This window comes from Scatophagus argus, chromosome 21, assembly GCF_020382885.2.
Source record: "Scatophagus argus isolate fScaArg1 chromosome 21, fScaArg1.pri, whole genome shotgun sequence".
Taxonomy (NCBI): Eukaryota; Metazoa; Chordata; class Actinopteri; family Scatophagidae; genus Scatophagus; species Scatophagus argus.
The window spans coordinates 1,087,813-1,106,137 of NC_058513.1; the positions used below are offsets into that span (position 1 = coordinate 1,087,813).

General features: G+C 40.2%; 2 protein-coding genes across 2 annotated transcripts; one reads left to right on the forward strand and one right to left on the reverse strand.

Annotated features, from left to right (window-relative positions):
- Positions 1-1,036: 1,036 nt before the first annotated feature.
- nrbf2b (nuclear receptor binding factor 2b) lies at positions 1,037-14,156 on the reverse strand. The gene is made up of 4 exons (XM_046377915.1): positions 13,939-14,156; positions 12,423-12,507; positions 12,048-12,088; positions 1,037-9,840 (listed from the first exon to the last, which is right to left on the reverse strand). The coding sequence occupies exons 1-4, from the start codon at positions 14,029-14,031 to the stop codon at positions 9,127-9,129; spliced, it is 933 nt and encodes a 310-aa protein (XP_046233871.1). The 5' UTR covers positions 14,032-14,156; the 3' UTR covers positions 1,037-9,126.
- A 248-nt stretch (positions 14,157-14,404) lies between these two features.
- Positions 14,405-17,916, forward strand: LOC124053011 (NHL repeat-containing protein 3-like). Its single transcript, XM_046377914.1, has 3 exons — positions 14,405-14,968; positions 15,657-15,859; positions 16,018-17,916. The coding sequence occupies exons 1-3, from the start codon at positions 14,710-14,712 to the stop codon at positions 16,615-16,617; spliced, it is 1,062 nt and encodes a 353-aa protein (XP_046233870.1). The 5' UTR covers positions 14,405-14,709; the 3' UTR covers positions 16,618-17,916.
- Positions 17,917-18,325: the final 409 nt, after the last annotated feature.

Genomic DNA, 18,325 nt, shown 5'->3' on the forward strand with positions numbered 1-18,325 from the left:
TGGCTTCACTTACAGGGAGATTTCATGTCGTCCATCTTCATATACCGTCAAAGGAGTGGACCTTCAGTGGGTTCTGACATACCCACTGTTAAATTTAATGAGTAAAACTTAATTCATTTTAATTCATTTTCCATTAGATTAATCCACAACATTTCAAAATGTTACACATTTTGTGTATTCAAATCAGTATTTCATAATGTTCTCATTATTTAACATTCATCATTTTGAATCTGTGGAATCTCATATTGTTCAATGTGAAATAAAACCATTTTTAAATAGGTCATATATGAATATTAATTAAATGTGTAAATTATATCCAAACCTTCATTTTTTAAAATTGCTTCACCAGTCATTATTCTGAAATAATTCTGAAATGTTACTACATCATATATTTGAATTTATATTTTATAATTTTTTATTGAATTATTTACATTGTGCTTCCAATTGCCTTTTTGTCTGCTTGTATTTAATAATGGTTTTTTTCCAGTAGCATTTTGTTTCATGCCACTTTACATAATAGCAGTCTTTACATTGACTGTGGCATTTTCAATGGTCTCCGCCCTCTCACCTTTCAGCCAATCACAAACTCTCTGACCCTCTTCAGCTAGCAAGCTCAACAACTGCTACCATATTTAACCTATTAGCTCTTCTTAGCTAGAACACCAACAAAGGTATTCTGAATTAACCAACTAGCTGACTTTACCACCTTGTGGAGGGCATCCCAAGCTCAAAAACCCCTCTTTAAGATAGTTAACATTAGCTACATGCTGACACTCTTTATGATTGTTTGGCATAAAATTTGATGAAACAATCTGCAAAATGTGATGCAGTGCTGTCCTAAGAGAAAAAGCATCACTTTGTAGGCATGAAAATTCCTTCTATTTGTTTGCATTTGGGTAGAAAGTTTAGAATACCTAAAAAAAAGAATTTTGTATCCTTCCAGATACAATAGCCCTGAAAATGAAAGTGAGTATATGAATAGTTGAGTGAAATCTTGACAGAATTAAACTGAGAGACGCAGACACATAACACACACTCCAAGTAAATTAGTTTATTAGTTATGATCATCCATGCATCATCATCAGAGAATAACAGATTCATCATCATCTTTGTTTATATGAGATTCAAAAGCACATTTTGATTTCAATATCACACTCACATGATATACAAAATCTGTGTATCATACTATGAATTTGAACATTAAATAAAATATATTATTAGAAACATAACAAACGACAGACAGGTCTGGTTCCCTCATCAACACACAGGTGAGTCTGAAAATGGCATGGGGTCGCTTCATTTTCCTCAAGTGACTGGCACAAGGCTCAATATCACATCATAATGTAAATCTGTGTGGCATTTTTCAGATGTTATTGTTAGATTAGCGCTAGCAGCTAGCCCTGGTAGCCCCATATTCACTATGTGGAAACTGGGTTTGCGGTTATAAGCTTTCCAATAGCACAATATCAACTTACACAATAAGGACAGTCCTGTTTTATCAGAAATCCTGAGGCCCTACCTTAAACGGTATTTGTCGGTATCTGGGCTGCACGGTGGTGCAGTGGTTAGCACTGTTGCCTCACAGCAAAGGATTCTCTTAATTGGCTACTCTACATTGCCCCTTCTGTTCTGTGTGTTGGCCCTGCGATTGACTGGCGACCAGTCCAGGGTGTACCGCAGCTCTTGCCGGTTGTCAACCAAATACAGTCAAAATTGCAGTAACGGGTAGGGTTCTCCATATACAACTGCTTATGTCAGCCAGACAGTGAATGGTAAAGTTTGCCAAACAACTACAACAAATGCTTCCTGCAGGTTTTAACCACCCATAACTCATATAACAATGATCTATGTTCCCTCACCTGTCCATGAGCTTTAAGTAGCAACTTAAAGAATGAGAATGTAACCAAACACACTCAACAATAGGCCATACTATATTAAAGACTATGGTCGAAACCTGCTCTATTTAGAAAGATGATGAGATAACTTTTGTTGTGATTTGTTGCTATATAAACTGAATTGGACTGACTGATTAGATACCCCACCTGGCCTAGAACACTCTGAGATCCCAAAGAAGAGCTGAAGGATGCGGCCAGAGAGACCTGGTTTAATCTGGTGCCACCACAACCCTGACCTGGATAAGCAGGAGAAATTATGAATGAATCAACAGATTACCATCAACTACCACTATTTGGACATAATGCAGAGGAGCCAACATCACAAGAGAACACAAAGTAAATTTGTCCGACTTGTTGTTGTCATTGCTGAAAGTAAACATTGCCATCAGTGAACTCCAGCAAAGTAAACCATGGACTCCCAAGTTGTATAACTAGTCCCAAAAAATCAGTTTGAATTCCAAAAGATTTTGCAGGCGCTAATATTCTGAGGGGAGATTCATCATCTGCCCATCTACCACAGATGATGTGCACAATTAATATTTCCAGTGGTGGACGTCCAGTGGCACATGAACACCACTGAGAAGCTCAGACCAAACTCAGATTCCTCCTTTATAAGGCAAAACATGACTACGTTACAGAACTAGCCTGCTGCAGAATAACAACAGCTTACCGCATTGCATTGTAAAACAAGCAAATACATTTAATGTTTAGTTTCATTCAAATTAACAAAATAAAATAAAAAAAGAAAACATTTCTGCCTTCATGGGCTGCTGGGAAGATGGGAGCAAGATAGAGAAAAGAGAGGAAAGCGAACAGTACAAGGTCTGTCAGAGTTAACAAGAATTAGACTGATAGGAAACATTTTCTTCTGATAAAAGAATCTACTTATCTAAGAAAGGAATCTAAGAAAGGAAGCGGCAATCTGTGGGAAAACTCTGGATCTCATTCATTAGACACAAGTCTGCATATGTTTCATTATCAAGGAGTTTTATTTGAATATTTCAGTTAGCTTTAGTTTCTCCATAGCACCATGTTTGAACTGAAAATCTTGAATAATTAATTTAGAGAGATCATAATATAAATTATATATATATATATATATATATATATATATAGTTTTTTACAATGTTAGACTATTTTATTTTTGCAAAGTTCATGTAAGGATGTTTCTGTCTGGATAACATTTACCATTTGACAATTTAAGCTTCTTCTGTTGAATGAAAAAAAAAGAAGAGAAAAAAAGAAAAACTCTTATATATATATTTTAGGATTTTAGGATTTCTAATTTTTTAAAAGTAGCTTCCATCTGCTGATGAAGACCATGATGTGGTTGATTGCTCAAAAAGCTAGTAGGACAAAAATTAAGATTTTTTTTCTTTTTGTCCAACAATAATAGCACTGCTTCAGTTTTGTGATATTGTTTGGCCATTGTTTCAGCACTGTTATTAAAAAAAAAGTAAATATGTTCTCAGGCCTATTGGTGAGAGTACAATTCAGGAGGAAAACACTGACTTCTTCTGATTTTGAGGCTATCAAATTATTTTATTATAATTTTAGGATTGCAATGGATACCATCATAATAACTATGAGCCAAAACGCAGGTAACTGTTAAGTAAAGATACCTGAACTGGCCTTCAAACTCCATATGCACCAAACCCTAACAAACCCTCACACTCATACAACACACACACTTAGTAACACAACCAGCATTCTGTCTTGGAACACAAACACATTGTGCAGTCTTCAGAATGACTACTCCAAATCACATAATATCACATAACAACACACACATGTCATTAAAGTCAACAAGTGCTCATCTGAAGAGAGAGGGAAAAAACAGGACCGGGTGGAAGGAGGGACAACGTCTGCAGGTCTAAAACCACCTGAGCTCACACCTTCTCGTGGTCTGAAGTCGACTTCAGAGGCCTTGTGGCACAAAATGAGTCTGCAAACTAGGGACAGACAAATTATCAGAAGCAGTATTCAGCATTTTTCTGATGATCATTATTTTTGTCTGTTTGTTTGTTCTATTGCCAATAAAATAAACGTGCAAAGTAACTGAAGGTATCTAATAATGGTAGTGGAGTAAAAACACAACATTTGCCTGCACAGTAGAATGGTGGAGTTACGCAGAAAATGGAAACAAGCAAGTGAAGTACAGTACTTGAGTAGTACTTAATTAGTCAAACTAGTTGCATTTGTTACATTCCATCACTGGATATTCTACATTTTGACACACTGATCCCTATTGCATACTGCTCAAAAATAAGTCTGTATGAACTACTTTTATACCATTTCTCAATCGGGGATGGTGACTTTCACTGAGCTAAGCTGTGGCCATGTCATAAGACAACTGCTTCTCAACAGACATTTCTTATGACGAACTGGAAGTGCTACCATCTTGTGTTGTCTCTCATAAGCCTGTGTGTCATGATAAAGGGAAACGTCACCAATTACACAAAGTGTCTTTCCAGTTGTTACTGTATGTGTGAAAAATGTTTTATAAAGTCAGTTGTGGCTCCAGAGGGAGTTGCAGAAGACTACAGCTTTGAAAATTAAACAAGGAAGAAGAATATGGGGAATAATAAATATATATATACCTTTTATTCTACTGCATCAATTTTGATTCTATTTAAATGTCCATGAGTCTGACAACAGAACAGGAGTGTAATGCTGAATCTTAAAAGCATGTTATACACAGTCAGATGGGATCTGGACAGTTCATTTGTCCTGCCAACACTATTCTGCCACAGAACACAGTAGTGCTCCCTGAGTGACTTGTTTCCCTGTAGTGTCTATTTCTGCTGTCTCATGATATCATATCGAACTGGGAAACAAGGTTGGGTTGGGTTGATTGTAATTCTGTTTCCCAGGGGACTCAAACAGTTACACATGGCCGTGAGAAGACATGTCAGGAAGAACTTGCATAAATTCAAACCTTTCTCATCATTCTAAGGTCATGTCAAGGTGACTTGAATGTTGTGCTCTGTATATGTGAACAGGGCATAGCAGTGCACTGTGGGCATTTCTGCTTGTACTATTCCTTTCTGCAATATTTAAAACAAAAGAAAAAGTGCAGAACCTGACCATGTTTAAATTTCTACTCGCAATGGTGGTTGTTTAACAATAAAGACAACTGCCATGAGCCCACATTAATTGTCTTTTGTTTTGTTTTGACTGGGAGAGCCCTAGCAGCAGACACTACATGCCGTATGTTTAACACAGCTCTGATAGTAAACAGCCAGGCTGATATCTGTTGTATGTAAGAACAGAGCTGCAGAGCTCATCAGCATAGCCAGGTTTTGAGTTCACCACTGTGGCTTTGGTCACAGCTTGGCTTTTGTCAGCTCTGCAACAGGCAACAGAACTGATAGGTAACCCCCCCCCCTCCTGTGAGGCAACAGTGGAAACACATGACTGTTACTTGGCACAGTGTAGTTACAGCAGGCTATGGTGGCCCCGTGGTAAAACTCAATTAGATACCTATTATGACAAACGAGTGTGTAACATATACAGATGTGGGCTTTCATGAGGAGTCAGGAGCACTCAGGAGAGCTGAAATGACTTCAGAACTGCTCTTTTCAGTCAGTGTCAGGTTGACAGTTTGATTAACCATCATGTTATTCATTCAGTTAAAAGACTACTGCTTCTGCCCATCTGAAGATCCAAAGACATGACTGCCACCTCAGTACAGAAAGTTGTCCAAGGCACGGGTTGGGTGTGTTGAGAAGGTACAGAGTGTTGGAGAGCTATTGAAGCTGTTTCAGCTACTTTGATTTATGCTAGCCGGCCAGCCGGCTTTCATTTTCTACTCCATCCATCCATTACAAGTGAGAAGTGACTCCCTTTAGCTGTATGAAGTGTCTAAGTTTTCACGGTAATGCTGCATTCACGTCCTATGACAATGATAACTAAACTGACATTCTCATATTCAAGAGTCAATGAGAGTAATTTCTGAGAGCTCATCTACCTTTTCACATTTAACAAACATTGATTATGTAAGTTAAATATTCCACAGCAAGTCAAACACTGTTATGTCAATGATAAAACAAACATGCAGCAAGACATTGTGTCCCGCCATAGTTTTCAAGAGCTGGGATTGTAAAGAACGGAAATCATTTACTCAATTAGTTTTGTTTAAAAAGAAAATATTATGTTCCACAGTTGTTCGTGTCGGCATTAGGGTCAGTCCTAACGCTAACCCTTACTAAGAAACGAAGAAACTTGTATTTTAGCATTCAACGGCTGAAAGCTGAAACAGCAACTGAGTATTTTAATGTGAAAAATGTGGATCAGTCATGTTTTGCATAGGCTGTGAATGCAGCACAATGTCCTGTTTGCAGACAGTTCTGCTTATTGTTCCAGTAAGGAAATACACAGTTCTAAGTGAGCCCATGAGTTTGTACAAATGCCTCGAAGTACATCATAGTGAGTGTACACACATGCCACCTGCATTCAGACTGCAAGCAATACAGCCAACAAGGTGCCTCAAGTCCTTTTTCTTCCTTTGTGCCGACAGCTTCGGCATCTAATCACGTCCTCACTGGACAAGCTGCTGATTACAGCTATTCACAGTTTCACAGTTGTCACCGCTACAGATTGAATGCATACTCAGTTTAGTTAAAGCTGCATTAATTAATAGCTGTTTTTATATTTATACCAAATCAGATGTCTACATAATGTGGAAGGGGAGGCTGAGACAAACCCACACAAAATTATCACCAATCCAGTAGGCCTGCAAAGTCATTTAGCCTCTTTTAGTTCACTGTTTTGGTTTCACAGCTCATTGACTGTATTGTCCAGTCAATGTGCTCTCAGCATGCCTAACTGCAGGAAGCTGCTGGCAGCAAACAAGCTCTGATGAATCTCTCACCTGCCCACCTGTACACAGACACAGTTAGAAACTGGCTGCCTTTCTTTAGCAGCTAAACAGGAAGAGATTTCCCTCAGGGGTTGAGGGGAAAACCAACAACAGAGGTAAAAGTGAGTGGACTAACATTCATCAGGCCACAAATAAAAGCTACTGCTGCTCTGTGTTCGCTGGACACGTAAATATTCATCTGTTTGTTTATGTGTTAGTTACAACAGAATTCTAAGTTCATAATAGATTCAGACTTGGATCTTATTTAGGAACTTTTTTTTATCCTCCCAGTGAACAGAAATTAATTACTGCAGCTTTAAAAGGACCTCAGCATGTTTTTGCATTTTCACTCCTGTTGAACATCTTCCACGTGAAAGTTTCTCTTGGCTTCCTGGCAGCCATTTTCAATCATGTATGAACTTTGCACAACATGCTTGATATGTTACCACTGCATGGCAATGCAGTTAAAATCAGCATGTCGTGACTACTTTATTATCAATTCATCTGCCAATTATTTCTCGATTAATAATTTTTTGGTCTCGGAACAGAAAAAATGCACCTCAAAAGTTCCTAAAACCCAAGATGACATCAAATTACTGGTTACAATCCAAAAACAGGTCAGCTGTTGAGAATACATCAACTCATCATCCTAGTTGCTTGCAGTGGGTCCAAGCAGTGACTTGATGTGCCTGATTCAGCCTTCATTTCCATTAAGCTTAAGTTTTAATTCATGCCATCAGTGTGTGTGTGTGTGTGTGTATTGCTGCTGTTGCACAAAAACACCAAACTGCAAGAAAATCAGAAAGAGCGCTTATCCTCTCATTGGCAGTCGTATGATCGTTGAAGTCTTTAATTCAAGTAGACAAACAGAAAATAACAAATGCAGAAATGTAGTTTTTCCTCAACAACAGCAATATGCTTTTCTGTGTCTGAATCACGCTACACGTTCCCTAACTAAAACAGCGTGTGTGTGAGAGCAATACCTCTGACGCCATTAAAAAGTGGTGTTGAGCACTTCCAATGGTGCCCTTAGGAGCAGTTCATCCACAAATTCTGCATTTAGCCACTACCCACTCACCCTCATGGAAGGTGAAACAGCGTGAGTTTGTATGTCAGCGTAACATCGAGTGAGTGTTTCGGTGTTGCTTCATTTCAGTCTTCTCCACAACAACTGAGGTTGCTGGGAATATGTTTTGCTAGAGCACCAAAACACAAAAAAACAACCAGAAATGTACTCTAAACATCTGGGGCAGCATAATAAGTGTTCTCAAATAGAACTATTTTGGGTTGTTGTTGTTGTTGTTTATGGGTACGTGGCCACACCAATAATGCCAAATGGGTTTAAACAAAGGAAAAATGTTATGGCTAATTTCAGTGTTTTCATCCATTGTTTTTACACATGCACAAACACACACACCTTCCTGCCTAACAAAATATTGTGTGTTGGTTATTGACATTTCAAGGGAATGCAAAACATTATGTGAACAATTAAAAAGCATTGTATTTGGCTTCAGAGCACTTAAATTACACTGCCCAAGCTGTTCAGCGTTAATGGCTATTGCTAGACACTAAGCCTGGGTATCAGAAACTATTTGTATGGTTTTGCTCGCTTTACTGCAAGCTATCTTCAGTAATGCAACTTCTGATTGACCCATTACCACAATAGCTTTAACATATCAGTACCACTTTAAGGGTAATTGTGTTGTCATTTTTTTTATGTACATAATGTTTTGTTTGATTAACATTAACTTCCACTTGCTCACTATCAACTGCATCTCATGGTCTTCATTGAGTTGCCATAGAAAGTGTTCAGCTGTCATCAAATGACCCAAATATGGGTGTTCAGCGATGTGGCAATACAAAGGAAGATGGTGAGATGTGGCTGAAAGCTCTGAAAAAAGCTGGTAAGTGAATCTTTAGTTAGTTTTTTTAAGGTCAAGATTGAATATGTTCCTTAATTCTATCCCTGTTAAAACTGAACTTCCCCAGATGGGATTAATGACTAAGTGTCAAATTTCACTTCCGTTGTCCCCTAATGGCCGATTCACTGCTCACAACCTCACTGAAGGTCAAACCGGCATTATTTGTGGGTGAACTATTCCACCATCTTTGACTTGGATTGTATTATAGGTATAGGTGTCATCAGTTAAACTGATTAGACCTCTTCTCAAGACAGACTGTATAGGCTATGGATTGACATGTCCCTCACACTGCAGTTGGTTTAGTTAGGCCTGTCCATCTTCAGGTTCACGGAACATCCGTGATCCGTCCACCTTTAATTTGAGCAGAGGTCTGATCAGACACAGCTTATGTGAATATGTATGTGTGTGTGTGTGTGTGTGTGCATGTGTGTGTGTGTCTTGTCTCTCATCACAATTTATCCCTGTCCAGTAGCTCCTGTAGTTCGTGCTGGATGTCCTCTGGCAGCTCCAGAGGTGGCAGGTCATCCAGACACAGATCTTCCTGAGCTGGCATCTCCAGCGGTGGCAGCTGAGGGATTGCAATCTCTTTCCCCTTCCCCGTGCTTTTCCTCTCCTGCCCACCCCCTGCTCCCAGAGCGCTACCTGCTTGCGGGAGCACCCACAGCTCAGAACGTTCGACAAAGTCTGCCGCCTCAGCTGCCTCGGAACGAAGTCGAGCGTTTTCCGATTGTAGCCGCTCATTGTCGGCCACCAGACGCTGGTTTTCGTCCATCAGGTGGTCAACCAGGCGCCGCAGGTCCTCGATGGTGGTTTGTTGTTCTTCCAGGCGGGTTTTGTCATCTTTGGTGGTCTTAGATCCAGGGCACGGTGTAGTCAAAGGCTGGCAGCCTCCAGTCTGCCGTGTATGAAGCTGGTAGAGCAAGGTGTCATACTCCCTCTCTCTAATTCCTCCACACTCTGCAGCTGACAGGCCTCTGGAACCTTGGGGCTGGAACTGGCCTGTGGGAGGGGTCTGGGTTTGGAAGGTGGGGACGCTGGAGGCCTGCACTGGGCCAGATCGGGCCTTAGTTGCCTCACGACGAGCCTCTCTCTTCCAGCGCTCTTGGATCAGTCGCTGTTGTTTCATATGACTGTCCCTCTGCAGCTCCATGGACAAACGTGCCTAAAGACACAGAGTATCAACAAGCAATGCGAACAGTAACACCGACATCTCAAACTGATACAAGGCAAAATCTAAATGGCTGTCAGTACGGTAGCCTTGTCTCTAAAGTGTAAGTAAACAGGTAAGGATGCTTTCCAAAACCCAGCTCTGAATTAGAACTAAGTTTTTTCACTCTAAATTTCTACCAAGAGATTTTTTTAAGAGCAATTCTATTATCAAACACCAGGGAGTGGAATCTGGTTTTTGGTGGCATTTGTGGTCACACATACAAGCATCCTCTGTCTTTGTCTCCTGCGTGTCAGAGTTTAGGTTAAGTTACTCTTAGGGCTACTTGTTAATGCAAGCACAACCAAACAAGTAAAAAGCCAAAAGAGAAAGATATGACAATACCTTTTGAGCAAGCATATGACTGCATAAAAAGGATGTTTTTAAACACTTTGACCTCAGTCTCCCATTCACCACCCGTTTGTTTTGCAAAGCCAGAGCCAGCTCTTTATACTGACAGCAAAATGTTATGAACAAGCTAAAATGCAACACGACAATATGTAGCCTAGCTAGCATAATTTTCCATGCATCTTATATTATTTTCATGTATATTTTGACAAAATAAAAATCAAAAATTCTTTCAGCCCTTGGTATTTTTTGAGCTTCTCTTGCTGTCACTTGGGATTGCTACATCTATCACCACTGCCTTCTTCCATTATTTGTCAACCATCACGATATCTGGTTGGTGTGCCATCACCATCTTGTCAGGGGACTTCCGACAGAATCTTAGCTTGGTCATTCTCAAACCACCTTGGGAGGTGTCTTCCATTCTGACCTTGGGACTTCCAGCCAATACTCAGCACAGATGTTAATGCAAACTCTGCCAGCAACTTGGTTATGGCGTCCCATGAACGCTGTTCCTGCCTGCATCTTACACCCTGCTGTTGCTGAATTGTCTCAGGAGCATCTTTGCACAGGAGAACATCTTGTTTGTTCTCCTAACTTCTGCTTCTCATGTGTATCTCTTCAAGCAGGCAGCCACAGCCGTGAGTCTTTGTTTAGCAGTATACCATGGAAGTGTAGACTTCAATGGTAGCCCTTCCTGCTGCTCAGAGTTGACTGACTTCTCTGTTTTGCCCTAATATTGGCCTCCAGCTCCTCCCTCCCATGGGGGACAGTGATCCTTGCTCTTTGTTATGGTGCTAACCTTGTAGCCAAGCATCTCAAGGATTACTGTTGCTGTGGTTTACATTAGCTCATCGGTCTCGGTTACTGACTCAGTAGGGATGGTCTGTAGTGCTGCATTCACATCTTCTAGCAGACTTTCAGAAGTTACTTTGTCACTTAGACCTGGTAATCAACCACGGGGGTGCCGGGTATCCAGCTTTGTCATTATCTTCATTCTCACGTCGGCAGCACTAGTGTTCAGGGACTCTGTGTCAGTTATTCGGCCTTGGTACCCAATCTCGGAGTGTGGGGATGATGATATCTCCCCCGGACCCGTCGTCCTGGCTCCCCCTTGCCGTAGCGTTGTTGTTGTACCTTATCAATCATTAGTTGTGATAGCAGTTGCCATTTGTGGATGCTGGAACACTGTGCTAGTAGTTGCTTCTTTGTTACACAGATATTGGCTTTTCAAAGCATCCATATATCCCAGAGCCTCTGCGTGTATGTTCTCTCTCTCTCTGGGACTGCTTGTGTAGTAGCATTCCAACAGTTCCCTATTCTCTGCCCTTGTCCACGAATGCCCAGTCAACGTGGACCTTGTTGACCCAGTCGACGTCCAAGCCGGCATGACTCTTGTTTGTTTGGTTTTGCTCATGCTTGAGGTAGGCCCATAGCATTAAGGACCCTGCCTAAGGGTCCACACTGGACATGTAGCCCCACCCTAACCGGGGTTTGAACCTCGTCTTCCTGTACCGAACTCAGTGTTTTTGTTTTACATTTCAAATCAAGACTCCAGCTTATTCAATTGTTTAACAGAATGCTGCAACGCTGTTTTGCAGTGAAGCTCCAGAAATGGACTAAATTTTCATTTCTGGGCAAATTGTTCCTTTAAGGCCTGTCTATCAGTGCTGCTTTAGGCTTCATATGATCTGACTGGTGGCTATATTAAACAGTGCTTTAATCTCAGAAAAGATAAATGCAAGAATGGTGGCGAACCAATAGAGCTGCAACAGTAAATGCATATACACATGCACACATATGAGGGAGTTTCTTACCTGCTCACACTCCGTTGTCTTCATTGCATCTGTCAAAAGATCTGGGAGAAAGACAGGTAACCAATAAAGGCTCTCAATACAAACTTTATAACTCACACAATGAATGCTGTAGCGATTTACATTTATTCTATGATACATGCAGCTTAATGCGTATACTGCAGCCCAATATTAGGACTGTGACACATTGTTATGTTGGTTCTGTACTCCAGCATTAGACTGGATCATAAATGGCTGATGTAACCCTCAGCGTCACTGTGCCACTTAAAAAGTAAAAGTAAAAACCTCAATACAAATATGTGTTAAATTTACTCTATAAGAACAACTCTGTGTGTGATGTTGTCCACCGTATCATACTGCATGTGTCACTGAACCTACCTGCTGCTTTTCCATGGCAGGAGATAGCATCCTCATACTTTCCTGCTGCTAGCAAACGGTCTGCTTTCCTGCACTGCTGATGAGCCTGAGGAAAGGTAGAAGATAAAGAGAAAATGGATAAGACAGATTTAGAATTATCTGTTATCTAAACATATATAGATATTTTTGAAAACACATATTTTCCTCTCGGTTTTAGCCTCAATATTAAGTCATTCAATATTAGGTCACCAAAAATGAGATTTTTTTAAAAATGCCTTCTAAGATGCAGATTTTTTTTCACCAGTTTCTGTGTATCTGTGTTCATGTGAACAGTGTGTTTGGGAATTATCTGATCATTATGTCAGCGTGCACACAAGAGCACGGCCTGAAACAACAACAATGCTAGGTCATGCAAGAGAAAGGTGCCAAATAAACTAAAATATTTTCAAAATATTATAATATGTTGTAAAATGAAGACAGTCTGGGCAGATTTTTTTAAACATAAGGGGAAAATGTCAGTTTTCAAAAATATCTGTATACATGTGGACAAGACCTTAAATTAGATGAGGAAGGAAGGAGCTGTACAGATATATTCGATGTCACAGAAGTCAAGGGAATTTTTACTTATTTATAGTTTAGAAAGACACAACTAGAGCTGAAACAACTGCTGATTAACATATTAGCTTATCCACAGAAAATTAACCAACAAGAATTTTGATAATCTTTTTTTAAGTCATTTTCTTATCCATTAATACCCATTTTTCTATGATAAATACACAAATCAAGTTTATGTAAATTACATTTTCAGTCAGCAGTTTCTGGGATAATATATTGATATGGGAATTCTTAAATTAACTAAAATCTATAGGATAGGTGAATCTATGCACAGGTGAAAAGTCAAAGGGAAAACCTGAATAAATCCTTGGAGAAACGTGAGGGATGTGCACGGTTCCATACTGGTGACACAGAGCTAAACATATTGCTTTCCATCCATCCATCCATTGCCTACACCAGCTTATCATTTTGCAGGGTTGCATGGAAAGCAAAGCTTTAGACTCTGCTAATCATCTTAATAAAAGTGTATATTGTGGGACATTTTAGAGATTAAACAATACTTAGGTAACACTGTTTCACTGGTAACCTGTATAACTGAGGCCAGGGACAATGTACCCACATGGCATTTAAAAATAACCTGCTAACAGTATGTTACGACCAAGTGCCCTTGCAATCAAATGAACTATGAAGACATTCGCCTCTCGCTGTTAACAATAACACTTGACATTATATAGCCGTAACAGTACAATCAAATCTGACAGAACTATATTCCAACGTTAAACGCCTTCTTCGTTGTCGAAGACAAAACCAAAATTTGTTATGTGTGGCATGTCCAAGCTACAAGACAACAACACGAAAAAGGCAAACAACAGAGCGGGCAGCTGCTAACTTACTAAGGGAGTTAGCTAATGTAGCTTACCTATGCAGTCTTCTGGCTACAGTAACGTTAGCCTGTTATTGCAACATCAAGACCGAAACTTACAAGATTGAGCGGGCTATCCACAACCTCCATGGAGTCGATTCTTCGATGGCTTACACTACATGAAATGTGTCTCTGTCCCTCTCGGACTGTCATTCGCACCTGGATAAAATAAATACTGAAAAAAATAATAAGTAAATTAATGTTAGGGAAGCACAGTCGCTTCCACAGCCAACGTAGCGTCAACGTGTCGTGACGTCACAGCCGTTCTACAGTACGTTTTGGTCAGATGTTTTGGTGCGTCAAGTGACTGTGGATAGATAAGGAGTGACCTAAAAATAAAAGCTTTATAACAATACTGTGTTTTCGCCAACGTCTTTGTAAAACACGAGCAACCATGTATCGGATTTGCTCGAACATATCTACATTTCTGTAATGTTTGTTCACACATTGAGTCTGACCTCTTGCTGGCCCCATAACCTTGTGTGTTCCTGTAGTTCAGTAATGGTTTTATTGCGATACCTTAAACGGAAATGCTACATGTTATTCCGTCTCACTTGCCAACCTGTTTTGTTTTTGTTCAGGACTATAGAGGAAGCGAATTCTACATTCAGTGTGGTCAGTGGCTTTCGAATTACGTATAAAACACCACGGCAAGGTAAAAAGTATAGCGTCTGAACAGGATATTTACGGTTTGCTAGTGTAGCTAACGTTAGATTAACGCTTCTCCAGTCAGTGCCCTGTCAAGCGGTGTTGAAAATATTCAAACAGATCCAGGGCCAGCGTTACAGAACCAGGATATTGAACTTACCTTCACCAGCAGAGAAACCACTGATGCTGGTGAAAAAGAGAGGCCATACCTGTCTGATAGCGTCCAGCATGGTCTCACTAGTTGTGCTCATGATGTTGCTGTACGGCACCTTTAGCTCCCAGCAGCCAGGCAGCCACGGCCTCAGACATGACTACCAGCTGCTGGGCAGACCCCTGTACAAGCTGGACCTCAGCTGGCCCAGGAACCCGGAGCTCTTCACCGGGGAAGCGTTTGGAGTGGCTGTCAACCAGTATGCTGGTGTGGTGTATGTAGCACAGAGAGGTAAACACATGCATTAACTCCATCTCAGTGCATCCAGTCAGAGCGTTTTTGCTTTATTTCGCTGGTGTACTGAAATTGTAGCTTATCTGGTTATAATTGTTATGTTATTAGTAAAAGCACGCGTGTTTTGTACATAAAAACACAACTTTCATTGCAATAGCTCAAATAAATTGGAAAAAAAAATAGCATTTGTGAATATAATTCCAGAAGTGGAAATGCAGGTGTACATATATTCTAATCTGACTGCATTGTGAATGTTCACCTGTACTCGAGAATGTATGCTGAGCTTTGTGAACAAGCAAATGCATTGTGAGGGTTGTGATTGTGTATCCCAAAACGAAATGTTTCGTATAGCTTTTCACTTCTTTAAAAGTACTAAATCTGCATGTAGCTGAAGTGCATCATGAAGCGACACAGTTTTTGTTTGAGATTTAAAGCTGACTTAACTGATTTGAAGCAGTCATGTGCTCGCTATACTGATTAAATGGTTGTCAATTGCCTCATGGTGTGTTTAGAGTCACTAATATTGTTTATTCATATTTTATTAGTTTTTTCCCCCGCTCTTCCCTTATTATTCCTCCAGGTAACAACAATAGGAATCCAGAAAAGAAATGACTAACTGAACAAATGAAATTCAAATCAGTACATAATGTGCTGCCTGGTTTGGTTGTCTGTGCTTTGCTCCCAGGTGACAATGTTCCAAAAGTGCTGGTGTTCACCACAGATGGAGATTTCCTCATGTCCTGGAATACAACCACCCTGGAGATGCCTCATGGAATATTTTTAGCAGATGCTGCCTCGTCAAATCCCACTGTGTGGATCACAGATGTGGGGAATGGGCCATATGGCCACTGCATCAAACAGTACTCTCCGTCTGGGAAGCTCCTGCAGGTGACAGCTTTATCTTGGATATGATTTGTCTCTAGAAGTTCTTGGTTCAGGTTTTATTAGCTTGGTTCCCATTTAAGTACCTAGTGTGATATACGAAATTAGAAAAGCCCTAATGAAGCCAGATCTAGCTTGGTTTGAGTATTTCTTGTATTTGCCAGGTGCTTGGTACACCAGGGAAGCCAGGCTCTGGGTTGAACCCTCTGCAATTCGACCAGCCAGCTGAGATCTTCATCCACGATTCTGGAGAGATGTACATCGTGGATGGTGATGGCGGGATGAACAACCGTCTCATCAAGCTGTCCAAAGAGCAGGAGGTGGTGTGGATGCATGGAGAGAAAGGACAAGGCTTGGCTCAGTTCTATATCCCCCACAGTGTGGCCGTGGACAACGCCCAGAGGGTGTGGGTGGCCGACAGGGGGAATAAGAGGATCCAAGTCTTTGATTCAGTCACTGGAGACTGGCTGGGGACATGGGGAAGCTGCTTCACTGAAGATGCTCCTTACTCCGTCCGCCTGACCCCGGACAAGAAATACTTTGTTGTTGTCCAGCTCAACACCAACCAGATTTCTCTGCTGGATGCTCCACCGGTGGGTTTGATTGGCCAGTGCAGAGTGGTCAGTGTGATCCAGTTGGCTGAAGAAGTGAAACCCCATCTGGTAGACCTGGACCTGAAGACAGGGGCCCTGTATGTGGCTGAGATTGGAGCTCAGCAGGCCCAGAAGTTCACCCCCTTCAGTCTGGGTGGGAGTTTCCTGTAGAAACACACTGCACTTTAACTAATCTGAAGACCTGAAATGGCATGATAGATCACAAGTTAACATAAGGAATTACCAATTATGAAATGTGCCCACTGTTCACATGTGTTACATGCATGTGTCAGGTGATCGGCCTCAAATTCAAGCAGTCAGGTTCTAGTTTAGGCAACACACAGGTACCGGTACTTAGTTAGAGGTTAAGGAAAGCTTGTGGGCTTGTTTTCATACAAAATGGTCAACGGCAGGATGTGTTTTTTTTTTTTTCCTTTTTGATTAATTGATCAAAACCTCCATCTATTCAAAGTATTGTAGAAGCCTAATCCCAGCCTGGCTTGAGCGGCACACCTTCATTGCGTCCCTTAACTAAAACTAACATATATAATGGAAATACACAATCAGAGCATTCTCTGTATCACCAGGCTCTCAATATTAAAGGATCGGGATCAGGAAATATGATCGGGACATCCCATACTTTTAACTGAGATATTTGATGTCCAAATGAGAAATGGATCTACAACAGTCACTTCGGACAGATGCTCTGGCTTCTAGTGAACAAAGTTAAAGATACATTTGACTGGCAGCGTTATTATTTCAGTTTTCTATAGATATTGTGGTAATATTGTTATTTGGAATTCTTCAGAATTTTGCCTACAGTAATTGTATAGTGAAAACCTGTTATTGTGACAGCCCTAAGCACTGGACAGATCACCCATTTCTGAGTTTGTTAAAACATAAAATAATATGCAGTGAAAGAAAAACCAGGTTTCTTCACAATAGGTAAAGGTATCATGTTGTTGCCTGTTTGTCGTCAATATTTGCTAAGTTAAAATGAACAAATAGGTTCTATTTTTTTCATTGTTATTTGCTGTCATGTTATGTGCCATTTGTATTTTTTTTGACGTTGCACTGCTTGTTTCCTTTCTATACTGCAGACATTTATTTTAAATGCTTTGTGGTTTTTACCCGTTCAGCCTTTAGCCAGTTTACGGCTTTCTTTAAATACGATTTAATTACACATGTATGCATGTGTGAAAGGCTGGAACCGAAACGTTTTGCACAGTATTTGATCTGATGTGTTTATAAATATCAGTGGGTCTGAAAACACTTGATAATGCACTGAATAAATACAGTGTGTGAATGATGAATTCTTTCTGAAAAGTGATTTGGCTATTTGTACGTGTAAAGTTTCCTCTTGAGGCAAGCTTGATATTTCCTGTGTTACAGCATCATCTGTATTTAAATATTATTATTGCTGAAAATTGTCATGTTCACATGAAGCTCAGTTTACTGTTCTTGAGCAGCGACAACAAAATTCCAGTTTGGGCTTAGAGGTTACAAAAAACAGAAGGCATTATCTACTAACAGGATGTGGGTTTTAAAATGATTTGGGATGGTATCATGAAAAGATGTTACTGCATTATGGAAAGTGTAGAAATCAGTCTTTTATGAGTATTATCCATACTCGCTTCTGCTGCTTTTTATACCCTTTGTGTTTTTAAGGAGTCTTAATTAGTCCTCTCACTTTATGGAGGCACAGTACTACATCACTGGAGTACTCCACTAACCTTCACATGATTATTAATTATTGTTCAAATACATTTGTTGAGGCTTTTTCTGGGAAACATTTTGTGATTATAAGCATCTGTGACTGTTCTTTTTTCCTTTTTAATATATGTTATACACTATATAGACAAAAGTGATCATCACACAA

What these genes read in the sequence shown, in the direction of transcription:
- LOC124053011 (XM_046377914.1), top strand. Translation starts at nt 14,710, where the DNA reads ATGCTGGTGAAAAAGAGAGGCCATACCTGTCTGATAGCGTCCAGCATG. An exon ending in GGTGTATGTAGCACAGAGAG is followed by an intron (nt 14,969 to 15,656) that starts GTAAACACATGC and finishes CTTTGCTCCCAG; the next exon opens with GTGACAATGTTCCAAAAGTG. An exon ending in CGTCTGGGAAGCTCCTGCAG is followed by an intron (nt 15,860 to 16,017) that starts GTGACAGCTTTA and finishes TGTATTTGCCAG; the next exon opens with GTGCTTGGTACACCAGGGAA.
- nrbf2b (XM_046377915.1), bottom strand. Translation starts at nt 14,031, where the DNA reads ATGACAGTCCGAGAGGGACAGAGACACATTTCATGTAGTGTAAGCCAT. An exon ending in CTGCCATGGAAAAGCAGCAG is followed by an intron (nt 12,089 to 12,422) that starts GTAGGTTCAGTG and finishes TCTTTCTCCCAG; the next exon opens with ATCTTTTGACAGATGCAATG. An exon ending in AGACAACGGAGTGTGAGCAG is followed by an intron (nt 9,841 to 12,047) that starts GTAAGAAACTCC and finishes CTGTGTCTTTAG; the next exon opens with GCACGTTTGTCCATGGAGCT.